A 13,957-nucleotide genomic window follows, 5' to 3' on the forward strand; every position below is an offset into this window, starting at 1 on the left:
GCTATTCATCATGAGCTCATTTTAACCAATTAGATTAGTATTCATATTTTGTATTGTAAATAAATGCCCCATGTCCCATAATGTGCTTTCTTTTTTATCGATATTTTAACCAGTCCTCATGATGTCCCATGAAACATTCCTTCTATCTGTGTGTGCCTGAAAGCAAAACAAAACAGACAGGATTAGAGACTCATATCCTGCGCTCTGATGTGAGGGGTCTGATGAAATATCCTGTAGACATTCATCTTTCCCCAGCGGGTGCAGGAAACTGAGAGCACTAGGCCAGCTACTGATTAAATGCTCTTAATAGAGGCCATTCATCTTCTCCTGGTGGATTCACAGAATTGTTTAAACACATACAATTTAGCCAATACTACATTAAAAAAATGTGGCTATCTGCTAATATTGGCGTGGTTGAACTTAGATCACAAAAGCTACACCAGTTTGATTTGGTGGTGGTACACACACACGCGTTTACACTTCACTGACATGGTCTAATGAAGTTTTACCTGCCAGATGCCATATGGACTCAAATTGTAAACGAAATAATGCGGTGAGTGCATTACATTGAAATAATTATCCAATAAAACACGGCTAAAACAATTATCTGCTCATATCCTGCCAATTATACGGCAATGTTAACTCTTCTGATCGAGCATCTATTTGCAGAGTAGTAGAATCAGAGTAGTAGAATCAAACAGACACGATGATGTGGGGTTTTTGTTTTAGACAAAAATACAATTCCAACATTCTGTTGAGCCGCAAGGGGATCGTACAGGTCACTCACATCCCACCATGAAAGTCTGCCTCCATATTTAGAAGATGACATCATGGCAAGCTCTGATGTTAATGCTGGAGGACAGGAGGAAACAAGTGAAAGGAGGAGGGGGCGGTTCTGATGAAGAGGTCACCTGCTGTCTTATGATGAAACAAAATCCTCTGAGACCACCGTGAGATCATCTAAGAAGCTGACAGCTTTCTCAGATACAACACTGGCGTCCTCTACAGGCCACTGATCATCCAATAGAAATAACTATGGTATAAAAAATCTGATAAAATAAGTGAAAATTGATCATTTCCCACTAGGGCTCTGCCTCACCTGTCATCATGATGACATAAAAAGATGATATCAAAACAAATGTTAATATTTGTCCATTGATCTTTGTGTATGACTAATTTTGAATTGTTTAGTAGTCAAAATAGCTGCAATTGCAAATTTCCGGTTGAAATACTAAAGTTAAACGCTTTTTGTTTTTGCTGATGGAACATAAAATCGTAGTAAAAAGACACAGGTGGAGGCAGATAGTACTCTGCCGCACTGAAGGGGGCGTAAGTCAACCAAAGGTGAGTAATGCTGCCCTATTTGTTGTTGTAGAGGCAGACCAAAAAACGGATGTCACAAACAAATCACAGGTTATTTTGCACTATGCACCTAAAAGTGAAGTGGACTGTGACGTGACGTTTTGGGGGATTTGATGACGGGAGTGATGATAGACGAGCCCCTGCTGCAACTACTTAAGTCTTGGAGAAATGCAACTGTTTTGAAAAGTTAGTAACTCAAACTTATGACGGATCTGCTGTGACGGCATCAGAGCTTCATGGGTGCAGGCTCAAAATAAAGACAATGTGCCCAAACTAAAGGAAAATAAGGAGGACTTTTGCAGCAAAGTAAAGGAGCTTTTTGGTGAAGGATAGGCAACATGGACTTCATCTGCAAATAAGGTAAGACAACAAAGTGCGTGCGTACGTGCGATGTCTATAGTAAGCAAAGTACTCTGGCGCCATCTACAGGACTGTCTCAGAAAATTTGAATATTGTGATAGTTTTTTATTTTCTGTAATGCAATTAAAAAAAATATGTGATATATTCTGGATTCATTACAAATCAACTGAAATATTGCAAGCCTTATATTGATTTAATTTTTGTTTTTTAATTGTATTACAGAGAATAAAGACCTTTATCACAATATTCTAATTTTCTGAGACAGTCCTGTAGTGTAAAATTCACGTTAACGTGAACGATGGATGGTTCATTATACTTGTATGCGCGCTGTCGCACAGTAGGACACCTGAAAAAAACTTTTCAGGTTTATTTATTCCTCCATTTAATTTGAAATCAGGCAGATGGGGTTTCATAATTTTGCATGGTTAGAGTTTCATTAATCAATTTGATTTTATTTACGGAACCATTTGTTTAAATTGGAACATATGTGATGACTTTACTAATGAACTTGACACATTTAAACAATGTAACGTAACATTAACACAAAACAGTCAAAGACCTTATGTTACGTGTATTCCCAATCAATTCTAAAAATGTAACTCTTGTTAAAGCCATGCGTATTCTAATAATTTTTTTTAAAGCTGTAATAAAGGTACAAGTGTATGCACCAAGGTCTCTTAAGGTATCACAAATTAGTATTTCGTGCAATTTGTTCAGTTGCTGATTTTATTGCCTTCAAGTCAGTTTTAATTGTGTGGATAAAAATACTGTTGTTTGTTATCCATATTAATCATGCATGTTTAAGTAGTTAATCTGAATGTGTATTTTTTTTAAGAACAGAATACCAAGCAAGTCGTTTCCGGCAATATTTTATTTTTGTCCCATCAAAAGAAATGCACAAATCTGCAAAGCTACTACATACAAACGGCCATACAATAGCAATTCCACGGTTGCTGTTCCAAGTCAACTCCAATGTCGTTTATACAACATTTAACGTTTGCATGTATGCTGCATTCAGCAAAACAAATGACATTTTCTTTTCTCATTTTAAATGAAAAAAGTCTGTATCGGTAGTCTACTTACTCACAATAAGAAAAGACAGCACAAGGGTTTGCATAGCTTCTTTGTAATGTAGACTCGCTACTACAGTATAAGGCACTTGGTGGAAAAGAATTTTAAAAAATTAGATTTGACATAATACCGTTCGGCCCCTACATTTCACTTGCAAGATTACACAACAAATGCACTTCACTCTTCTTTTGGCATTAAGTCTCAACATTCTCAAAATAAATAGTTTGGATTCTTGTGCATATTTTGACTGACAAATTGTCTCATAACTCCTACGCCCGCTCGAGTTTCTCAGGGAGACAACATAACATTGTGCAATGATTGGGGGGGGGAGTAAAAGAGTAAAAGGCAATGCAGTGCTTCGGAAAGCCAAAACCTGACAAGGTAAATTGGAGGCCGACATCCGAAGTGAAGGTAGCGAAGGCAGGCAGCGCTCTTCCTTGCTTGATCATTTATACGGCCCTCGGCTCAGTGTGGGTCAGGACGTTCATGGGTGCACATTAGAGGAGCAGCACCCCTCTTCTCCTCCTGGTTCAGGTGTAGGAATCCGCTCTAACCCAGCTGATCTTCGTACTGTTTGCGGAAGCAGTCTCCGGCTGGGAAGAAATCCCAACAACGCTCCTGGTACATCTTCCACACATATGACTCCTGAGGCACGCACATAAAGAACAGTATGGTAACATTCAATCAAACTAAATTGATCATAGAGTAAATCATGTTGCACCTGGCCAGTGTGCTCGGTCTCATCCTTGTTGATGAGGTACATCAGGAAAAACCTTCAAGCAAAGCAGAGTCATTGAGTGAAAAACATCAAGGATAGCAACACGACAAAAGATTATTTCTCCTTTGTAACTGAAAATCTTGCCAAGAAATGTCATGATGTTAGAATGTTCAAAGAAGTGTCTTAGATAAATACAGAAAAAAAACTCAATGTTGAATAGAATTTTGCTTCCAAGTGGACTACTCACAGATAATTGGCCAAATTGTGCTCTTGCAAAGTGTGAGTCTCAAAGCCATGAGGCGTTGTGTCAAAGTAGTCGTTTCCGATCCCACAAATAAAACATTTTGTCTGATGAGGGGAAAAAGAAAACATATAATGAGAAGGGTTCATCCTGTGTCGGTTCATCTGAAATCTTCTCTCACCTCCATGTCTTCTTTGACTTGTTCCTGCTGGTCTCTCAGCTCTCCAAAAGCATCAATGATCAAACCTGCAACCATCAACAAATTGTGACTTTCTGGATAGCTTAACTAAAGTGGAGAAGGCGAAGACAAAATATCTGACCCTGAATGATCGCCAAGAGGATTACGATGACGAAGAAAAAGAAGGTGATGTCGAAAAGGATGCGGTACAGCTCGTAGGGATCGCCAGCCGGGTCTTCGATCTCATCACCAATGCCACCCCCCGCTCTCACGCCCACATACATGTGGAATAAGTAGCACTGCGGAGGAAAGCTGACACTTAAAAAAGGTTCCACTCTGGGGACTTTTTAAATATTTCTCTTACAGTCATCATATCGTCACACTTCATGTCTGGCTCGTCGTCATCTTCGCTCTTGTTGTAGAACTTCCTGAAGAAGTTGAAGGCCACCACAGTGTAGAGGTAGACCACGACGGCCAGGAGCCCCACTGTTAAAACCAGCTGTGACAAACACAAGCGTTGTTGGAAAGGAACATCCGTTTATTGTTTTATGACGCTTAGGGTTGACTGGTTGGTGCACACCCTGGAAAAAAGACGATCTAACTGACCTGTTTGCCGTTATGGGTGACCGAGGACAAAATGGTGCGAAGCGTCTTGAATCCCATTGCGATGTCCAGCAGATGTGCGGCAAAGAAGAAGTTGTTATAGTGGCCCAGAATGGACATGGTTGTGTACCACACAAGGTAAAGGAAGGACTGGAATGGAAAGATAAAAGTTAAATTTAATTCTCTTTTATTCATCCAACCAACTATCCATACATACGTTGTCTGTAAACACCACCCCCATTTTCCAGATATGATACATTGTATCGATTGAGCTCAACCTGAGGACAGAAAAAGAATCATCAATATATTTCAAGTGGATGCCTCCTTAACCATCTCATCTCTTACCAGGACACCAATGAGGCCTCCTTGGTGACGGCTTCCTCCGTCGGATTAAAATCCAGAGCACTTTTGTCCAATCCCAGCAGCTCTGCAATCCTCTCGGCGCCATACAAGTCGCCATACTTTTTAATCACCTACAAAGCAAAGAGGATTCAAATATTTGTTTCTCAGTGGGTCATAAATATATAATATTTTGGTTTGAGAGTTCAAAATACTCAGTCTTACCTTTCGTTTGACAAATTTATCCCAGTAGTTGTTGGGGAAAGACCTAACAAAACAAAATGAAAACAAAATGTGGTGAAAAGATAAAGCACAAAAAATCAAAACAAGACATACATACGGTGTATTAATGACCATCCTGTCCCACTGTCCTTTAATATCATCATCTGACGGCTGCTCGGTGATGTAGAGTCCAGCAAACTCCAACTTTCTGGCTATCTCCTTCTCACGCTTGAACACTACCAGTGGAACCTTGCATACAAACAATAAGTCACTTATAAATTCCATTGTGGTGTTCTAATCATCTGTATTATGGATTGTTTCATTTGGTAAAAGTACAGTGGTTCCTTTTTTAAAGCACTTATCGTTGTGCTCATAAGTATTTTGTGTGATAGAAGTATGTGAGGTGTTTTCACTGGCGGAGCTAGGATTTTTTTTCTTGTGGGGGCCATGGGGTGGCCCAAAAAAATCTTCAGAAAAGGCTGATAAAAATTCATATGTTATTTAATGTGGAAAAAAAATCCAGAAATTTATCCAGAAAATAAGCACCTGGTAGGGTCCAAGTATTTCTCAGCATTTGATAGAAATTTTGGCCCGTGACCCAATACTTTTGTCCATATATGCACTGTGTTAATGTCCATATGGGTATTTGTGTGTACCTTCAGGTAGTAGTATCCCACTACACACAAAAACGATATAATCGTGTGTAGTATTGCCAGACAGCGAAGTGTTGGCGCCATGTAGCCCGTACTCTCTTGTAGGATAAAATATTCAAGAGAGTTATCTTCTTCCTCTTCTTCTACAGTTCTCCCATGACCATTCCAAGGATCCTCATCATCAGAGTTATCGCCGGTCACCTTATAACATTAGAAGAAGAACAAAAGTTGACTTTATTATTTCAGACACTTGCAAGATGCTTTTGTTGCAACTCACTTTATAGAAGAGAAGAATGAAGTTGATAGCAAATGCGACAAACAGTGCCAAAAATCGAAGGTTGTAGAAGTTCCTGGCCAGGTAGTTCTATGAAATAAATGTAGAAATCAAATACATCAAATACATTTCAGCCATTAATTGGAGGAGTTGGATGAAACATATTCTGACCAGCATCTTGGTTTGGTAGATTTCTAAGCCAGCAAAGAAGCTGGCCATGAAGGCCTCCGGTGGGTCTTTCTTTACGTCGAGCCTCTTCTTGGGGGTTTTCTTTTCCAGTGAAAGTGCAGGAGGGGCTTCATCCTTGGCCTTGTCGTGGTCCTTCTTCTCACCGTCATCAGAACTACACCAAGAAACATCTCATTATAGAAATGTTGCAAGAGAGTCCTTGTACATTGAACAAAACACTCACTCTGCTTTCTCTGAATCGGATTTGTAGTCTCCATTTGAAGCCCGGTTCTTGGCAGCCATCTTGAAAACAAATGAGCAATTATTCGTGTGATTACTCATCAGTGCAGAACATAATTACTGCCTCATGTCCTTTCCACTTCGAACAAACCTGAGCCTTCTTCTGCTTGACAGCACTGGCTATGGATGGAGCATCGCCCCCGACAACCACTTCAGACACGTCCCCCAATCCGGGCTCTGCTCCGTGCTTTCCTTCCTTCTTGGGCTGAATATTGAGCAGCTCGGCCATCAGGTCTCCCTCGGCCACTTCCCCCTGAGCCATGTGACCCATTTCGGTCAATGCCGACGCCTCATGCGCCTCCATCTTGTCCGTCTCCACAACATCCCCGTGGATTCCGAACTGAGTGGGATCGGGCATGTTTCCCAGAATGTCCGTGACCTTCATGTTCTTTGCCCCTTCAACAAGGCCACCCCCAAACATGGTGGTCCACAAAATATGGAAGAAACCCCAAACCAAGCTGTAGACAAAGTGGAAGAGGCCGGTGATGATCATCCAGAAGAACGCAAAAAACCCGTGTACCGTCTCCCTCACGCTCATCTTTCGGAATTTTCTGTACTGCCGTTTCATGCTCTTGAAAGTCAGCATCTGGCGAACGTGGCAGATATTCTTTCTCATGGAGATACAGGCAATGGTAAATGCTGATGAAGACTCCAACATCATATTCTCCTCCTCTTCTTCCTCCTCCTGGTTCTCCGCCAAGCTCTGGCTGTCATCTTCATCTTCTTCTTCCTGTCGCTCCACCGGGTCCGGCTCTGAAATCTGCGAAGCTAATTGCATCTCAAAAATGGTATCCTCGCAGAAATTCACAAACAGTTCCATCTTCTCGCTTTCTCCGCCTTCATTGACAACATCAAAGATGAATTGTCGCTTGGACTCCTTCACCTGAGGTTTCTCCCATTGCGTTCGACTCGACTCGCTGATGTCAAAGTAGACGCGTTCGATGCGCTTAGCTCCGCCCATGATCTCGATACGGCCCAAGTAGGGTTCAAAGTAGCTGAGGACACTCTCGGCCAGATCCTGGAACGTGGAGAGGCGAGCATCGTGTGGCATGTGCTCCGAGAGGTTTGTTAGAAGAACGGCCACATTGAAGCCAATGTCCTTAGCGGGCTCATGGAACCTTTCCACAAACTGCACATAGTTGAACATGTCGTTCTCATCCGCCTCAGCGCAAGACAGAAGAAACTCAATCTCCGACTGAGAATACTGCTTCTGGTTCTCCATGGACTTCTGGAAATCCTTCTTGGAGATAAAACCTTTGCTTTCGGCATCATAGATCTTGAAGCTGTCTGAAGTGGTCAGGTCCTTTAACTTGAGGAACATGTCAAAGAACTTGAGAATCATTTCTACATTGCTGGATGATTCCACCAAGGTGTCCACCATTTGTTTCCCGATGGTCCCATTGACGACATTTCCTGTAATGGCATACGGAAATAATGTGCACGTTATAGCTTTGACAAAGCAAATCCAGATCAAAAATGTTTTTACAAATTCATGCTATGACATATAGCGTTCACCTTCGAGAAGAGAGAGCATCATGACGATCATGTCCTTCTGCAGGTCCAGCAGCTCCTTTAACAATTCAATTTGACTGGAGTCCTGTTAGAGGATAAAAGCAGAATTGTGACAGCTGATGGCCTCCATTAAACTACGCTGTCCATTCCATATGGTCTGCTAGTGGAGATCTACCCTGCAAAGCCCCCAAAGTGTGCTTCTCGGTAACCTCCATCCATCACAACCAGGGTCAATGCTATTTTCTGTCTAAAAACAGATGTCTCACCAGCCTAACTCATTTGAAGACTTTATCGACTCTGGATTCAGGACATCATCAATCTCAGGAGCTCTTCCATATGTTAAATGTAAAAACCTTCCACATTTGGAATGTTATGTCTCATTGATATTAAGACGACGGAGATTTTATACCTGGGATAACTTCATTTGCATATTTGCAAAAACATGCAGGAACCCCACGACCGCATCCCACAATCTGCTATGAGCCAGACTCTGTTGGTTGCCTATGCATGGACCCTAGAACACACAGCACAGCTCTCGGTTTATAAATATAACTTTCATCATCATATCGTGCGTAGTGATACCTGTATGTACTCGGTTAATGAGTTGAAGACCTGCTTAGCAACCGCAAGCGCTTTAGAGAAGTTCCTCTGACCCGCTTCGTCAATGATATCTTTTCCGGAGTAGTACCAGTAGAAATCACTGATGGATTCCTATCATGAAATGTTAACACATGTCAGATAGTGGAAAATATAATAGGATAGACAATTTGATTTGTAGGACGAGCTCATAACAGAAGATCCAACCTGAAGTCTAAGCAGATAGTCTACAGTACTAATAATGATGTTCACTGTAGTTGTGTTTCCTGTCTGTGTCCTTAGAAAGTTCTGGAAATCTGCGAATAATGAATTGACAGTAAGTGTTTATTATTTATAGATTAGAGAATATGAGAAATTGGTGTGTGAAGATACCGTTGTTGTGTCCCTCACACAGAAGCTGCAGAAACCTAAAAAGATCCTTAGTGAACTCATCATTTTGAAGCACTTTGGAACCTGCAGAGACAAGAAAACAAATGAACGATTTGTTTTTAGTGGTAAAGCAAAAATGTAATAATAGGAATAAAATTGCAAAAGTGTTTCTATTCTGGCAAACAAAGCAAATATTTCCCTCTTGTATTAGTTTAATCCATATGAAAGCAAACCAAAATAACTGGCAAGCACTACTTCTTGGATTTTGGTCACCTGACAGCGGAGCAAGCAACAAATCTATATCAGATGTTAAAACGAGCATGCGTGCATTCCGCCCAGCCTGAATTAAAACTATAAATAAGGAATAGGAAAGTGCTTCTATTGCATTCAGGATGCAAAGGGAGGAAAGATCAGAGCAATCAGGATGTCAGCATTGCATAGAAGAGTAGAATAGAATCTAAACCGTGTATTTACCCCGCTCACTCACGTTGACTGCGACCGATGACATAAAAAATAATCACAGGAACAGACAAAAAGCAGACATAAGCAAATTGACATTGATATTCAACGACAACCACGTGAGAGAATGATCGTACTCCAGATATCACATATATATTAATTTGCAACGTACTAAGCTTGCAAGTGAAGTTTTAAAATAAAGTTTACACTCTTTAAAGTTACCATCACTTATGCCTGAGTTGACGATGTGGAAATGAGCATCAATATGGACTATATTTTTCTGTATATATAACTTTAAGTGTTCTTGCACAATCTTATGGGGTCCAATGCAACAATCTAATTGACTCTGTAAATGCAAATTAATAGGTTACATTGTTATTATTTATTAAATTGATTGTGCAAATATATTATATGGCGTTATCAGTGACTGTGTGCAAACCTGCCGTCAAATTAATATATTCCATATAGTATAAATATTTTAATTGATGTCACTAAGTAGATGTAATTGGTTGACAGGACTTGTACACGCATTAACAGGCTCACTATGTGATGACAATATCAACACGAAACAAAAACATGATTTGAAAATGGAATTGTGCAACTCCAGAAGAGCAAAGGGGTCTGAATTAGTGCTAAAAATAGCAAAATTGTGTGAACACTAGATGGCAGACTTTCACTTTTACATTACAATGGTCATATGAGAAACTGTACAGCACTGTTATAAATTGTGGGGGGGTGTATTTCGTTAGCTCAATGAAAAATAATTCCTGAATTAGCAAGTATGTGTAACTCGATGATTTTTTTTTTTCTTTTATCTGGAATTGACAACATTGACTTACTATAAAGAAAACACTTTTCACGATAATGTTGGAGCTTTTACATACTTGATCCTTCCTCTGTAACCATCCCAAGACCTTCTGCTTTGTTTTGTCTCTCGAAAGCATTGAGGTCCAGCACACTAAGAAGAAAAGATGATTGTACGATTTGGTTTAGGTCCATATGACTAATTTGAAAAAGTGTGGAGAAAAGCGACTATGTCTTCCTTACCTGCAAGACATCATTAGTCCAGATAAGCTTTTGAAGAAGCCGACATCTCGCTTCTCTTTCAGGTAGTCCAACATTTTCTGTCCGCAAGGAAGTTAATTAGGTTGATTCAGCCAATTAAATCATTCCTGGTTCTGCAGCAACCATTACCTGCTGCACCAGAATGTTTCCGCCATTCAGAATGGAGATGCCCAATTTCAGGGTGAAGGTTACCATCGCATCCAGACGACCTATTGACCTCACAGTATGAATTACACGAAGCAAATGTGGTGAAAGTTTCAGAGTTGATACCTTTACTAGCACCAATCATCTGGAGAACCATCTCTGCAGCCCCGCGATCGTGCAGTCGGGCTTGCTGGTACAACATCTTTTGCTTCTCCATTTCCTTCTCCTAAAAAAACAAGGCAAGCATCAGAAAAAGAAAGACTTTCGCTGGTTCCTTTAATTGTACCTCAAAAGTTTTCTCTTTCTCATCATTTTCCTCTTCACCTTCAGCACAACTCTGTGACGGAAATATGATGTAAGATCTGTCCATTTTTTGTATTTGAGACAATAACATACCTTTGCCATCATATCTGCGTATGCGATATATAAAGGATCATCTTCCAAGGAACTGAAATAAAAAGATAAATATTGTTAAAAAAATGCATAGTCACGTGATATTGTGTTTCATTTGTGTTCACCTGCACTCTGTGAGAGCATTATGGCTGAAATGCAGAACGAGCTGGTGAAGCGGATCGGGCTGCTTTCGAATCTCTTCCTCTTCCTCCTCTTCCACTTTGTGATGTATTTTCTGGACAAGGCACGGCTTCTCGTTATTAGTTATACAGGACGTGATTGAGTTGTGGCGGTACTTGATTATAGCTCGCTCTTACCTTTTACACAACAAGATTTTAAGTGGATGCACCGGAAGCATGCAGACCATCAAGCGCAAGCATGGATTCGCATGCTAACTAACACACAGAAGCAGAGGTGACATGCAGCAGCTTTGTAAAGAATAAGGATTTGCATGATTCTACAGTAACCCATGATTCTCCTTATATTTTTACAGAAAGTAAAAAACAGTTTTGGGATTTTTTTCCGTAGAGCTACTTTGCTGCTATTTGCATTGAGGTTTTTGAAGACAAAACAAAAATCGAATTGATAAGTCAACGGCTCTCACGATGGGGAAAAAAAACAATTGCACAACTGGTCGACATTGCTCTGACATCAGCGGTGATGTCATGCTTGCTACACAAATGTGCCACTTAATTGATAAACACGTATGTATAAGAACGTCACAGGTACAACAAGAGGAGGAGGGGCAAACCTCCCAGGACAAGGTTTTAGACTGTAAGTACTTACTGCAAGATCCTGTACTAGCTTCTCCTCAAAAGAATACTCTTCTGTTTCTATCCATATTCTCTGATAGGCCAGAAGGAAGAGATTAATAGAGCGATGCCTAGGGAGGGGGTAAGAGGAAATGAGTCTGGGTTAGATCAAAGCAGAGGAAAGGAGGCAAGCAGGACCTTCAGAAGAAGTTGTTAGTTCAGGGTACTGGTACATCCCACTGGTCATACAGTTTCAATGAGAATGATCGGAATGAATGAGGGAAATCAGAGGAAGCAAATGAACCCAATAGACAACCAAAGTCCAAAATTTCTTTCTACTTAACCCCGTTGTGTCTTATAAACCAACAGACGGACCAGTGGCTAAAACAGTCGGGATATTTGAAGGAATGGAAGTTAAGGTTGGTGCCTGGAGGGAAGCGTGGTGTCGACAACATTGTCAACGCAGGTCAATGCAACATTACCGTTAGCATGGAGAGCAGACTGTCATAGTCTGAGTTCTCATGCATTTTCTCCAGCCAAATATGTCGGTAGGCATTCAGGAAGTAATTATTGTTTTTGTCCCTGAGGGAGGCAAATACAGTACAGTGTGACATTGAGGATGCAACAAGATTTTTACTGACTATAGTTTACAATTTTGCAACGTCCTTTCCATGCAGGATCGGCGTATCCGGCAGCAGAAACATGTCTGCCGTGGAAACAGAATTTAATAAATGTTTACTTTGCTGGGACATATTTCAGTGTCAACAACGGGGAATGAATGTGACATATTGCCTGCCAGGCAGACCGGCAGGCAGGTAGGTTGAGCACATATTGAAGGTGGCCGCCCTCCTGCTTGGGCCCCATAATTGTTTTCCTCCTACTGTAGCTTGCGTCCTGTAATTGAGTTACAGACCAGCAAGGCATGAAATTACTGGTGTCCCTTTTTTGTATTCCTTGAAAACATCTGCAGGCCAGACATTTTTTCCTACAAACATAGAGCGGGGAGCTGGTTGTGAAAAATCGAGGTTGTAAGTCAGAGACGAGAGAAAAAGTGTGATGCTGCAGATACTTCGGGAATTTGACCAGTTTGTGTGTTTCAAATATTTGCTGTAAAACATCTGCGAGGAGATGTTTCTCAATACCTCGGCAGATTATAAAGTGGAGCCATTCGGAAACAGGCTACGACTGCTCTTTTCCGCTGCTTGGACAGCAACTTCTGCCAGACACATTTCTTGGATCTTAGTGGTTGCTCCACCTAGCAAAAAGAAGAGAGTATTTGTTTCGACAAAAAAAAACTTCCAGTGTGTGAAAATGCAAATGTTCTACCTGTTCTAAGTTAAAAACAGCAGCGGAGATCCTCTGAATACGATCCACCACCCTCTCGGGGTCCGGGGCCCCCTCGCCTCGAACCATTATATCTTTGTAAAGGTTTAACTGCCACCTCACAGCGGGGTCTTCCGACTGGGAGCACATTTTCGAGTAACGTGTCAGATATACAAGCTAGGAGGCAATAGCAAAGTCCATTCTCACCTTTTCTCTGAGGTGAAGATTTTGCCGAATGTGATCTTTCACCTCGTCGTCTGTGTCCCTCTGTAAAAGCAAATATTCACCAGGTTGGATGCAAATTTGATGACACTTGTCCTTCAAGCGGATTTTAGTCTGACCAGAAGATAGCGCGTCTTGGCCAATGAGATGAGCTCCTGGTCCCCCGGGGTGCACATGTTGAGGCCGATTGGAAGCATCTTCTTGAGAGCAGCCACGATCAGTGATGTCTGGATGGAGTAGAACTCACCACGTCTTTTCTTGTGTTTTCTCTCCTGGTCTTGTCCACCAGACTGAAAATATACAATTGTTCAACATAGCAGTCAAAATAACAAAAAGAGAAAAGCATTCATAAAATTGTCTAAGGAACTATTTTGCCTGTAAATCAAACCTTTAAATCCCGTTATATCATTTTATAGTGTTCTCAGACTGGATTACTAAAAAAGCAAGACTACATTGTTTTTCCAGCCCTGGCAGAATCAATGAAATCACATGCTTCACTGAAGCGTAACATCTCACAACTGCTAACCAACAGGCTGTTGCTATTCAAAAAGACGTTTGCCTGGGAAATAGAATAGCTGGGAAGAAAAAAAAGAAAACAATTTCAGCTGAACTGAAGCAGACGACTCTCTAAA

At 40.9% G+C, this 13,957-nt stretch overlaps 1 protein-coding gene and 1 long non-coding RNA gene across 17 annotated transcripts in view; one reads left to right on the forward strand and one right to left on the reverse strand.

Moving 5' to 3' along the window:
• Positions 1-1,382: 1,382 nt before the first annotated feature.
• The window catches only part of LOC148385368 (uncharacterized), a 56,194-nt gene continuing 43,619 nt past the window's right edge, over positions 1,383-13,957 (forward strand). The window contains exon 1 of the long non-coding RNA XR_015863531.1: positions 1,383-1,722. This is a non-coding gene — a long non-coding RNA (uncharacterized LOC148385368). The remainder of the gene's footprint in view (positions 1,723-13,957) is intronic.
• Positions 2,576-13,957, reverse strand: part of LOC148385369 (ryanodine receptor 3-like) — a 55,560-nt gene continuing 44,178 nt past the window's right edge. For 5 of the 16 annotated variants that reach the window (XM_088401295.1, XM_088401308.1, XM_088401305.1 and 2 more), the window contains 34 exons: positions 13,445-13,615; positions 13,311-13,370; positions 13,107-13,241; positions 12,923-13,035; positions 11,815-11,911; positions 11,154-11,263; positions 11,032-11,083; positions 10,922-10,972; positions 10,762-10,861; positions 10,621-10,700; positions 10,474-10,550; positions 10,311-10,384; positions 9,442-9,459; positions 8,971-9,051; positions 8,806-8,894; positions 8,584-8,712; positions 8,411-8,515; positions 8,005-8,086; positions 6,581-7,902; positions 6,434-6,492; positions 6,193-6,364; positions 6,025-6,111; positions 5,751-5,948; positions 5,213-5,343; positions 5,098-5,140; positions 4,879-5,006; positions 4,751-4,811; positions 4,537-4,683; positions 4,295-4,429; positions 4,073-4,229; positions 3,934-3,998; positions 3,759-3,859; positions 3,515-3,566; positions 2,576-3,438 (listed from right to left, as the gene is read on the reverse strand). In XM_088401295.1, the coding sequence (XP_088257421.1) occupies positions 3,343-3,438; positions 3,515-3,566; positions 3,759-3,859; positions 3,934-3,998; positions 4,073-4,229; positions 4,295-4,429; positions 4,537-4,683; positions 4,751-4,811; positions 4,879-5,006; positions 5,098-5,140; positions 5,213-5,343; positions 5,751-5,948; positions 6,025-6,111; positions 6,193-6,364; positions 6,434-6,492; positions 6,581-7,902; positions 8,005-8,086; positions 8,411-8,515; positions 8,584-8,712; positions 8,806-8,894; positions 8,971-9,051; positions 9,442-9,459; positions 10,311-10,384; positions 10,474-10,550; positions 10,621-10,700; positions 10,762-10,861; positions 10,922-10,972; positions 11,032-11,083; positions 11,154-11,263; positions 11,815-11,911; positions 12,923-13,035; positions 13,107-13,241; positions 13,311-13,370; positions 13,445-13,615 (4,578 nt within the window). In that variant the 3' untranslated portion in view covers positions 2,576-3,342. Of the gene's footprint in view, positions 3,439-3,514; positions 3,567-3,758; positions 3,860-3,933; positions 3,999-4,072; positions 4,230-4,294; positions 4,430-4,536; positions 4,684-4,750; positions 4,812-4,878; positions 5,007-5,097; positions 5,141-5,212; positions 5,344-5,750; positions 5,949-6,024; positions 6,112-6,192; positions 6,365-6,433; positions 6,493-6,580; positions 7,903-8,004; positions 8,087-8,410; positions 8,516-8,583; positions 8,713-8,805; positions 8,895-8,970; positions 9,052-9,441; positions 9,460-10,310; positions 10,385-10,473; positions 10,551-10,620; positions 10,701-10,761; positions 10,862-10,921; positions 10,973-11,031; positions 11,084-11,153; positions 11,264-11,814; positions 11,912-12,262; positions 12,363-12,922; positions 13,036-13,106; positions 13,242-13,310; positions 13,371-13,444; positions 13,616-13,957 lie in introns of all 16 variants that reach the window. The other 11 variants (XM_088401303.1, XM_088401302.1, XM_088401296.1 and 8 more) reach the window with 3 other exon arrangements.

Source organism: Syngnathus floridae, chromosome 16, assembly GCF_059516105.1.
Source record: "Syngnathus floridae isolate MCC-2025c chromosome 16, RoL_Sflo_1.0, whole genome shotgun sequence".
Lineage (NCBI taxonomy): Eukaryota > Metazoa > Chordata > Actinopteri > Syngnathiformes > Syngnathidae > Syngnathus > Syngnathus floridae.